Genomic DNA, 11908 nt, shown 5'->3' on the forward strand with positions numbered 1-11908 from the left:
CAGTTATATGGGATGGTTTTACTCGCTGATCTAATGCAGAGTTGGAAGGTGAGCCTACAGAATAGAAAAATGCAGAAGCTGCTTGAAATACTTATTTGTAATGACAGATCAATTTATTCAGATTGCTAGCTAATATTTGCTGATACACCTGCAAGCCAAGTCTTGATGAGTGAAACAGAGTTGTTTTACACAACCTTAACGCAACTGTGTTATGGCAATGTGGTCTTTCTGCTGTTTTCTTTTCCTCCCCCTTCCCCCCCGGCCCGCCTTTTTTTTTTTTTTTTTTTTTTTTTGGCTGAAGAGAGCTAGGAAACCCTCCGAGGCTCTCAGCACGAGCCTCCCGCGCATGTGACAGCCACCTTGTGCCCAGCCTCCGCCCGCAGCCCCGCCTGGGGCCGGGGCGAGCATCCCCCGACAGGGCCCCCGGCAGGGCCCGGGTGGACGAGTCTCCCTTCCCGCAGGCACGTCTTCCGCCGGCATCACCAGCTCGTGGCCCGCGTGGGCTCCAGCCCCCTGCTCCGCGGCCCGCGGATCCCGGCAGAGCCTGCCGGCCGCCCCGCGCCTCAGCCCGGCGGGGGCGCCTCGGCGGGCACAGGAGGGCGCGGCAAGGAAGGGAAGTGGTTGAGCGCCCCGTTCGCCGCTGCCCAGATGTGGTAGCGGGGGAGGGGGAAGGAGGGCGGGGCACTGCCGCGGGGGAAGGGGCGGAGCTGGGGGGGGGCCTTGCCTGGCGCTCGCAGACGGCAGCCCGATTGGAGGGCCCGCCGCGGAGGCTCCGCCTCCGCGCGCAGCCCCGCCAATGGGCGAGGGCGGCGAGCGCCACTACCGCGAGAGTTGCGCTGAAGCTGGCGCCGCCATCTTGGAGTTGGGAGAGGCCGCGTCCCGTTCCTGTCCCTCTCGGAGGGTCACGGGCGGGGGGGGGGGGGGGGGCGGGAAGGAGGGGAGTATGGGCGCTCGCCCGTTGGTGAATTAACGGCGCCCGCGAGCTCGTCTCCCTGAGGCTAGGCCGCGGCGAGCCTGGGGGAGGAAGGATGGTGCAGTCCTGTTCCGCCTACCGCTGCCGGAACCGATACGACAAAGAGAAGCCCATCTCCTTCCACAAGTGAGCGCGGGCGGCGGGGCGGGGCGGGGCCGGGCCGCGGCGGGGGCGGGGCCGGGCTTGGGCTCGGGCCCGGGGCCGCGGCGCGCGCCGGGTCTGTGGGGAGCCGGGGTCGGGCGCACGGCGCGTCAGTGAGGGGCGGGGCGGGGCGCGGCGCGGCGGTGTGAGCAGTCGCTGACGGGGGGGAGCCCGCCGGGCCCTCAGCGCCTCGCCTTCCCCGTCTTGGGCCTCCTTGAGGAGAGCCGAGGGACGGTACGCCTTTTGCCACCTTTTTCAGTGAGAGGGACACCCTCTCCCCCTCCATCCACCGGGTTTTTAGAGGGCTGAGACCCCCGGCCCGGTCTGTGTGCGAGCTCTGGGTTGGCAGGAGGGGTTTGTCTCCGAAGAGGTGCCCGTCAGAGGAAAAAACAAGCAATCACGCAGTCAGTCGCAGCAGCGCTTAGCTGTAAGCCGACCCCGTGTTAAAAAGCTTTCCAGAAAAGCTGAAAGTACTTCTTATTTACAGGTTTCCTCTTACAAGACCTGATCTTTGCAAGAAATGGGAAGCTGCTGTTAAAAGGAAAAACTTCAAGCCAACCAAGTATAGCAGCATTTGTTCAGAACACTTTACTCCCGATTGCTTTAAAAGGGAATGCAACAACAAGCTTCTGAAAGAAAATGCTGTGCCCACAATATTTTGTTATACTGAACCCAGTGAAAAGGTAAACCCAAAGCACTCGTAGTTTAAGATACTGGAATGCGTGTATGTTGCTCGTATTAGCCTTGCGGGGCTCGATGTAGCAGAGCAGCGGGGAGAAGATGCAGATTGTGAAGGATACTGGCAGAGCATGTGCACCTGGAGGCACGTGGAGGGCTGTGGTGGCTGAAATGCGTCCAACAGCTGTTCTGATTTGCTTTGACAAGAGTGGAGATGTAGGCTGTCTGAGGCTCTGGAGCACGTAGAGTGTTGTACAGACATACAGTTGCTCTGATCTGCTCTTGTGTGCATACACAGAAGCCTGAGCAGTGTAATTTCATTGAGAATCTTGTGCTGAATTAAATGGAATGTCAACAAAGTCACAAAGTATTGCCCTGTAGTCAAGTTGTTCAGCTGTATTTGTGGCATATTTGGAGTTTTAGAGACCCTACAATAATACTTGCAGATTGCACTGTCCTCTCCCATGCTGACTGGTGGCTACTGTTAATGTTGAAAAGATGATGGACCTTAGTTCTGAAACTTATCTGTCCCTAACTTAAAGGGCTCTGTCCTCTGGCTTTGCAGAGTTAAAGCGGGATGCAAACAGAGGGGCAGAACAGTATCTGCACCTGCTATCTGTCTGTGCTGAAACCATCTCTGTCTTGCCTTAACAGTTACTTTATGTTCATAAGCCAGGCTGGTCCCTAACTTCTGTCTCTGAACTTTTGATGGTAGTCTCCTGTGAGATGTTTTGTTCCCTTCACTGTGCTGCTAAAGCAGCTTACTGTGAGACACAAGTCAGTTATGAGTTCTTCCTTCCTGCTGTGATAACTGCAAGACAAGAATGGAAAAAATTGATTCTTAACTCCTATAAAGGATAAAATATTAGATCTCTTGCTACTCTGCTGTAGAGGAAGTGGCAAACGAGAGAATGGATATGATAGGTCTAGGTGCTGAAAGACTGTAATGGGATGGAGTGCACAGAGGAAAACTTTCGCTTGTTTGATTTTTCTCTTTATATATGGTATTGGATTTGATGCAGAAATAAAAAGGGAATGTATCTGAAAAATGAAAAGTGGCTAATAACAGAGAAGAGGATATAAGCAGAAGTTATATAAGGAAACACAGACAATTTCCAGGTAAATACGTCTGTGTTAAGCTTTTTGTTTGATTATGCTTCCCTGCTGCCTATATGACACACATTTTCGTTGTCATGTGTAAAATAGTTGCAAAATTTTTTACAGTCTGAAAGTTGAATGGGTGTAGAGGATAATCTGCAAAAGCGTGATTGCTGCAGCAGGATTAGTGGTAGGCCACATTCACCATTTCTTTATGCCTGGGTCTACAAAAACACAAGAGAGCTCCTTTTAATTATGGAGAAGGATTTAGTGCTATTCCTATTTATCTCACGGCACTTTTAAATGAACTGCCACACATTTTCAAGAAATAATGTAGTAACAAAGAATAATTGAACCCGCACTGATTTTGAAATACAGCTTTTTATCTTTTGCATTATGTAATTTGAAATACTTAGTTTTTCTTTACTTATGTCTTGGGAGAACCATTTATTGGTTGTAAGAAGCAGTCAGAATTCACTTATGATGTGTCAGGTCAGTCATACCAATGATCTGTTCTCCATGATGTGTTGTGACAATAGTAATGTATTTATAGAGGTAGCATGTGCTGCATAAGCTGCAAATAGAAGTCTCTGTGCGAATTCAGCTGTCCAGCAATGACCTTATTTTTGCTTGAACTTCTCTGCCAATTACATCTTTGCCTTGTTTTTTTAGTAGAAAAGTTTCAAAGTGATAGCTGATAGAGTCTAACTGTTTAGAATATTAATGTGTGAATTAAATAGGAACAGTTAGCAGCGATTTCTCATAATTGAGATACAAGAGTGGTCATTGGCTGGTTTTGTACTCCAAAGTGAGCTGTAATATTTGAGTGCATATGAAACTTCCCTTCAACACCAATCACAAAACTGCCTTCTCAGTTACTGTCTGCCAAGCGTTGTGGTTTGCACAAGAGGGATATCTAGACCCTACAATATCAAATAGTAGCTTGTTTGCATGTTAAGTCAATGAAGTTAATGAAATGACCTTCAGATCTGATGAGCTTGATATTTAGGTGATGAGGATTGTCAGCTGCTCTCATAGTCAATGTTGTCCCTGTCCTTATGCTTTTATGTGTAGTAATAATATTGGCAACAGGTTAGTAGTTAGAAAATTGGTTCAGTGCCTCTTTCACTGAGAATTTCTTAATCTTTCTTTCTGACAAGCAGTATGCAAGCTTTTGTTTAAAGAGTGCTTTTTTTTTTATCATTGTGTGAACAGAAGCATTTCTGATTTGTACTGCATTCCTTTGGGGCAGAAAGAATCTGATTTTCTGCTCTGGCCCATACTCATGTGGTGAGGGATCTGTGTAGTCCTGAACCGTACAAGTGAACCTGTTGAGAGCAGTATGATAAAGACTGCAGTTTCATGTGGAGTTGAGCCAACCCGTATTTTGCTGCTGCCAAAAGGGAGAATCGTGCTTCTCCATCCCATCTGCCAGCCGTGCAGTCCTGTTTCTCACTCTTCCATATACCAGCACAGGTGTAGGTCATACCTCATGTGCATTGCTGTGTGTTTTAATAAAGGATGGAAGATTTCTGCAGTGATGGTTAAAGCATGAATAGCTTTTTGTCATCTTAGCAACTTACTATGTTTGAGCAAAGAGTAAATACCAGTGCTGGGAGGGCTGCTTTGCTGCTGAAGAGCTGTTTATTTTGGCTCGTTGTGTCTCTTGAGACCAAACGTTTATGCTGCAGCCTGAAACCAGTGACACAGTCCCTTCCAGTTGTTGAGAAGCAGGCCTTACTGTGTCTACCTCTCTGCTCTGCCAGCTTATCAGCCCCCTCAGTAGGTGACCCTTATTCTACCTCAGCAGAAGATTATCTGCTTCTCCTGTGTTTTTGATTAAGTTAGCTGATAAGTTCAAAGTATATAATGGTAAAATGCACCAGAAAGAAGGAGGGACAAAGGGGAATGGGATGGCAATGATGAGTTATTAGGTCAGCTGAACTTCGTTTTATGGAACTGCGGCCTGCGTTTTTGCTTCTTAGCTAATCATGGATATGTGTTTGATCTAAGTCTTCAACTGAGAGTAATTGGTATGTGTCGTTGTTGGTGAAGCAAAATTTTTGCCAAATTACTTATTACATTGGGACGGACACAACACTGAACATCAAGTTGTAGCAATCCAATTTCTTTATTTAACAAGCAGTGCTTTTTTATATTCTTTTACCGAGGTGCTTATCTATGCATATATTCTAGCATTCTACTTTTGCCCGATACGCTCTCACATCACACGCTGTTCATGCTCTGGTCAAAGCCAGGATGTTTGCCAACCCTTATCTTTTTACTTAGCTCTTCTCAGGACTCCCCATTCTCTTCAAGGGTACACGGATATCTGCTCAAGGTCAATGTTAAACTTGCATTCTGATCCCTCGGACCAGCCGAGGTTTCCCACAATTCCCCCTTTTTGTATTTCTGCTACAAATGCCGCCCCCATCACCCGCTGCAGGGCCCTTTGCAGTAGGGACATGAGACATGGCACCATCATTAGCACAACTACAACTATCAACAATATTATTAATCCTGCTTTGACCATTGAAACCAGCCATCCTGAGAGTCCCCAGTTTTGCAAAAGGTGATCAAAAGAGAAGAACCTATCCTCTTCCTTTAACTTTTTCGTTCGTTCCGTTAACTATGCATGCATGAATAGATTGAGAATGGTCTGATAAGTTCATGCAGCACATCCCATCAAAATCTTGACAACCATGACCTTGAGCCAGCAACAGGAAATCTATTGCAGCTCGATTCTGCAGTGTGGCGTGTCTAACTGAGTCTACATCTAGTAGTAAACTACTTAAAGCTGAAGATGTAGCATTAGATTGCTTGGCCAGCCAACACCCAAGCTTGTTAAGCGTAGTGAGCACTTTAGCTGATGCCACTCCGGGGCCTAAAAAGGCTGCCACGATTATTAGGTCTTGCAGCAGCACTTTTGCTCCAGGACCCACCCGTTCCTGGGTCACAAGGGAACCAAAGTGCCAAAGAAGGGGTGGCATTGCAGCAGGAGTATCATCAGCAAGCTGCAAAAAGTTTAATACATATACAGCTTTAGTTAATTGTGCTTCAGGGGTTTCCCCTATCATTCCCCCTTTTTGTTTTTGTAAAAGACGTTTTAGAGTACCGTGTGCACGCTCAACAATACTCTGACCTGTGGGTGAGTGGGGGATGCCTGTGACATGTGTCACGCCTCAGAGTTGTAAAAAACAAGCTACCTTTTGCGATACATAAGCAGGACCATTATCAGTTTTGATCTGTTGTGGGACACCTAAAACAGAAAATGCACACTGCCAATGGCGTAAGACATCTCGAGCTGATTCTCCAGTGTGAGCAGTGGCTACGAGGGCAGAAGAAAAGGTATCGATTGATACATGTATATACTTTAAACGGCCGAATTCAGTAATATGTGTGACATCAGTTTGCCAAAGCTGTAAAGCGCGTAATCCTTATGGATTGGTGCCATAATAGACAGGTACGTGTTCATCTTGACAATCGGGGCAGGCCGCAATAATATTGCGGGCCTCAGTATTACTAAGATTAAACTGATGTTTTAAAGCACGATATCCCTGATGATAAAAACTATGCGATGCTATCGCTTGCTGTTTAACATTGGGCACAGGTCCCAGGGCCACTGCAGACACTAAAGCATCAGCTTGTGCATTGCCTTCTACAATAAATCCTGGTAACTGGGTATGACTTTTAATATGCATCACACAATATTCCTGCTGTCGCCTCTGTATTGTTATCCATAACAGTTTCAATACACCAAACAGTAATTCATTAGTTACATTACCTAAAATAGCTTTATCTAAATGTTGTACCAGACCGGCCACATAAGCTGAATCTGTCACAATGTTGACTGGGCCGGGGAAACTCTGAATCACCATGGTCATCACTTGTAGTTCTATGACTTGGGGCGAACCTTCTTGATGTTCAATCTTATGTCTCCATTGTGTTCCTCGTCTCCAGACAATGGCAGCTTTTCCACTTTTTCCTGACCCATCTGTGAACACTGTGGGGCCCTCCACTGGGTTTCTACAACTGAGATTTTTTTGTCCAAAGGTTATTTGTGTGCCCAATTTAATCAGTGGGTGTGAAAGTAAATGGTCAACGCTTTTGCTACAGACCATTGACAAATTGTAGGCAAGTTTTTCATACCTTGTGGCAACACTTTCCACTGATACCTTTTGGTAGGCTCCATGTTATTCACAGACGGAACAGTAAATGCAAACTTTTCTGTCTTGTTCTGCCAGAGGGATGGTAAAAAACCAATCTTTTAAATCTATTACAACAATTTCCCACCCCGTAAGTATCATAGTAGGCGAAGGTAATCTTGGTTGTAGTGCTCCCATTGTTGCCATGACATCATTAATCTTTCTCAAATCATGCAACAATCTCCATTTCCCCGATTTCTTTTTGATAACAAATACTGGGGTATTCCAAGGGCTATGTGAGGCCTCTATGTGTCCTGCAACAAGTTGTTCCGTTACCAGAGACTGCAGGGCCGTTAATTTCTCTTGGCCAAGGGGCCACTGCTCAACCCACACCTGTTTTTCTGTTAGCCATTTTAGAGCTAAAGTGGGTTGAGAAACACCCTGCAATACAGTGGCCCCGACTAAAAATCTGTAGTTATGCAAACTCCCCATTGGCCTAAGCAGTCCCTTCCCCATAGGTTTAAAGGAATTGAGGTCACGTATGGCCGCACTGTAGCCCTTTGCCCTTCTGAGTTTACAATCACAATAGGGTTAGTGGACATACAACTATCGGCAACTCCTTCGAGTCCTGCAACTCCCAAGGCATTGAAGATTAATGACCAAGCAACAGGCGACTCCCGTAAAGAGATGATCGTCACATCTGCTCCAGTGTCTAATAATCCAGTCAGTTGGATCTTCTTGGGGGTGGCATCATTAAGTTCAAGAACACAATGCATTTGTGGGCGTTGATTAGATACTCTTTGCACCCAATAGACTTGTGGCTTTCCTGTAGAGCCAAAACCATCATTACCGCATGTAACATTGTTCATTTGTGGAACACAACTTTGAAATGGGATTAACTGAGCAAGTTGACTTCTCTTCTCAATAGTCACAGGTGGTGTAGCTGTTGATAGCATGGCACATATTTGTCCTGTGTAATCAGCATCAATCACTCCAACATGTACCATCAGGCCTTGTAAGGTGGTACTAGATCTTCCTATGAGTAAGGCACTTAAACCTTTGCCAATTGGTTCCCCAAGCATCCAGGGGCACCTTATGTACCTCTTTACTACAGGAAAAGCAGCAGGCTCAGCAATTTCAGTACAAGGAGACTTGGCATATGAAAGTGAAACAGGTATTTTCTCCGACAAGTCCCATACACCCAATTCCGTCGCTTTTTGCTTTACCTCCCTCCAAAATCGGACAGGGTTTCGGGGTTTAACCGTCGCTTGAACTGGTGGTAAGTCCCAAGTTCGGGGATACTTTGAACAACAGAGAGGACCCCCTTGTTCTGTTTGCGATTTTACATCAGTTGGAGAAGGACAAGGGGGAGGTGGGGCAGAAGGGACAGAAACTGGAGGAGAATTGCTCCAGTCAATCAAATTGCTTTCCTCCTCATTATCCGATTCAGGGGGCAAAGGTGGATAAGGGAACGGTGGATTAGGAGGTTCACAAGCGATAGGCACCTCCTCTGGAGGGGTCTTTTGGACCTCTTCACTGTTTTTGATTTGGTCTTTAGGCAATACAAATCCCTATCGGTTAGCACCTTCACTTGCAACTTGGTCGCAAGGTAATACATATTTATGTTGTTTATCTTTTGTGTTCATCGGGAGCAGTCCTTTATTTTCCCGAGCAGCAATCTCCTGTCCCTGTAAATTACCAACAAGAGGTTTAGAGACAAACGGAACAGGGGCTGTGGACGGCTGTTCACTCCCTCCTGCTAAATCTCTCTGCTCCTTAAAGTTCTTTAATGTCTCTAATAAAAGTCGCCACGTAGTTAACAACTCAACAGCCGTTTTTGAGCCCCGCGTAGCTTCCTCAAATAAAGTCTGCCCTAGCTTTGTCCATTGCATTATACTAAATGCTGTAACCGACGTTACTTCTACTCCCCGTTCTTTTCCCCACAATAGCATTTTTTGCAAAGTCACTTCAGGGAGGATTACACCTTGCCGTTTCAACAACAGCGTCCATGTGGAGAGTATAGTCTGCTCCTCCTTAGTTAACTTCCCTCCCATGTCCCCGGTGGCTCACCTACTACAGGTGTCTTCTTAAATATGATCTGGATCCAGCAACAGCTATGCCTGCTGTCCTCAGCTTCACTGGGCTCCGTCCCCATGACTATTTCCAGTCATCTTCTTCCTTAGAATCACGTCGGGGTCACCAGTTATTGTTGTTGGGATGGACATGACACTGAACATCAAGTTGCAGCAATCCAATTTCTTTATTTAACAAGCAGTGCTTTTTTATATTCTTTTACCCAGGTGCTTATCTGTGCATGTATTCTAGCATTCTACTTTTGCCCGATACGCTCTCACATCACATGCTGTTCATGCTCTGGTCTAAGCCAGGATGTTTGCCAACCCTTATCTTTTTACTTAGCTCTTCTCAGGACTCCCCATTCTCTTCAAGGGTACACGGATATCTGCTCAAGGTCAATGTTAAACTTGCATTCTGATCCCTCGGACCAGCCGAGGTTCCCCACAGGTATGTTCTTCAGTTTTTGATTTATTTGAGACATCAAGGACTTGAGTTTCAAAGAGCCCTGAAAATGAAGCTGCTTAAAAATACCACCAGTTGAGAAGCCAGACAAAACAGGTCCAGAACTGTTTGTCAATTTTGAAAATCTAGGCTTTGAAATTTATTTTATTAATTTCAGTCCTGGTTGTTTACAACGTTAAGTGTGAAAATGTACTTTTTTTTTTTCTTGTCGTTTCTAGCCTGAAGAATTTGTAGAACAACCAGAAGATCCACTACCGCCTCCTCCACCGCCACCACCGCCGCCGCCACCACCACCACCACCACCACCAGCGGCTCCAGTACTACCGCCATCATCTCCATCAGCTCCTTCTTTTCATTTATCTCAAATAGATGCTAGATTTGTAGATCCAAGTATTGGATTATTGATGCCTCCTCTCCAGACCCCTAGCAATCTTGCTGTTTTTTGTGATCACAACTATACCGTAGAGGATACAGTTCATCAGCGAAAAAGAATTCAGCAGCTGGAAGAACAAGTTGAAAAACTGCGGAAGAAGCTCAAGACAGCACAACAGCGATGCCGGCGTCAGGAAAGACAAATTGAAAAACTGAGAGAGATTGTTCAGTTTCAGAAAGAAAAAGACATATTGGCAGGAAAAGGCTATGTGATTCTGCCTAATGACTATTTTGAAGTTGTAGAAGTACCTGCCTAGAAGTCATGAACATCAGTTTTCACTTTGCTAGGCCAAGAAATTTAGTTTAAAAACTAAATGCTCTCTAATTCTGTGTGTAGGACTTTCCAGAATTCTAAAACAATAAATAAGGAGTCATACAAATGAGATCACATTTTTTCTTCATTGTCATGTCAGTTTGATACACTTTTAATATATTGAAAACGCAAGGATCTCAGAATTAGAATATGCATTTAGTTTACAAAATCTGAATTGCTTTACAAAAGGAAATGTTGCAAGGTTGAATACAGTTAAAATCTGTTACTTTTTTTTTTTTGGTTGGTTGGTTTTTTTACAATGGTTGTCTTATGGTTACAGGGGATATGGAGCTGAATTTGGCTGAGAGTGAAGTTGAGGTTGTTGTACACTTAGTGCAAAGCTTTGTCAAGGCATTTAACGTTGGCTTTGGTGATCCCCAGGAAGTAGTTTTCACTGATTTCAGAAGGAGCAGAATTAGGCCAGCTAAGAACACCTGCAAGTGTTGCAGATAAAGGTAAGATACACATTTCAGCCTGGGAAAACTTCCAACCTCAGTTTGCTATGCCTTCAAAGCACTGCAAAAAGTCTAATTCCTGGATCCCTTTGGCAAGGTATGTAAATGAACCTCTTCTTCTGCAGTAACCTTTCACCACGTGTGTCTTGTGAGGGAGATGAGGAGAATTCATTGGCAGAGCTGATGAGAGCTGTAGAAGAGGGTTTTGTTTTGAGGGCACTTACAAATACTCCTAAGTGCAGTGCTGCACTGAACACATATGTTATTGGACTGTTGGCAGGATCAAGAAGGCAGTGTACTGTTTAGGGTGACTGCTTTTCACAAGTACCTTGATACAGTCCCCAACATGTTGGAATGTGATGTTCCCATAAACACTGTAACAGGTAGAATGTTGTTCTGTTCTTTGAAACTGTTGATCTTAACTCACATCTCAACTGTGTGTAGCTTCAGGAAATGAAGAAGTTTTTTTACTTATCCAGGGTGTCAGGCATTTGTGACTTTCATTGCAATATACTGTGATTTTCTTTCTGTTTTTTTTTTTACCGCTCCTCAAAAGGCATCCACCAAAGGGCAGTTACAGAATTAGACTTTGGGAGTTGCTTGGTGCTAGACTGGTTTTTAATATCTCAAATGCTGCTGCCTCTCCTTCAGTCTTATTAAGACTCTTTCTAAAATTGAATTTAACATGACAAAGTAGTGCAGCAGTTTGCACTTACCGTCTAATAATTTGCTTAGTCAACAAACTCATTCAAAATCAGAGAAAATGGCATCGTGCTAACCCTCTTGTAGTCTTCACAGCTGAAATTCCTGGATATATTAGACGTGAGGAAAATTACTTCTCTCAGTCCATGTCAAACTTGTGTGTTGTTTGGATTTTAGCTCTGATATTAATCAAGCCCTGTTCATGATGGCTTTAAAAGCTTCCCTTAATATCCTGTTAGCATGACATTTTGAAATGTTTCGAACCAGTCTTGATACTTCTGACCTCACTCATGCCATGTATCTACTTTCCCTACCATTTCATATACTTAAGATGAACAAAAATGCCGATGCATCTGTTTGTGTACATTTATTATACCTGATTAAAAATAAAAAGCAAATGGTGTGTTAGATTTTTAACTGCTCTCTCTCCTCT

General features: G+C 45.0%; 1 protein-coding gene across 1 annotated transcript; it reads left to right on the plus strand.

Annotated features, from left to right (window-relative positions):
* The first annotated feature begins 968 nt into the window (after nucleotides 1–968).
* THAP1 (THAP domain containing 1) lies at nucleotides 969–10346 on the plus strand. The gene is made up of 3 exons (XM_082497522.1): nucleotides 969–1099; nucleotides 1602–1797; nucleotides 9792–10346. The coding sequence occupies exons 1-3, from the start codon at nucleotides 1029–1031 to the stop codon at nucleotides 10260–10262; spliced, it is 738 nt and encodes a 245-aa protein (XP_082353648.1). The 5' UTR covers nucleotides 969–1028; the 3' UTR covers nucleotides 10263–10346.
* Nucleotides 10347–11908: the final 1562 nt, after the last annotated feature.

Source organism: Vanellus vanellus (assembly GCF_965231255.1).
Source record: "Vanellus vanellus genome assembly, chromosome: Z".
NCBI classification, from domain to species: domain Eukaryota; kingdom Metazoa; phylum Chordata; class Aves; order Charadriiformes; family Charadriidae; genus Vanellus; species Vanellus vanellus.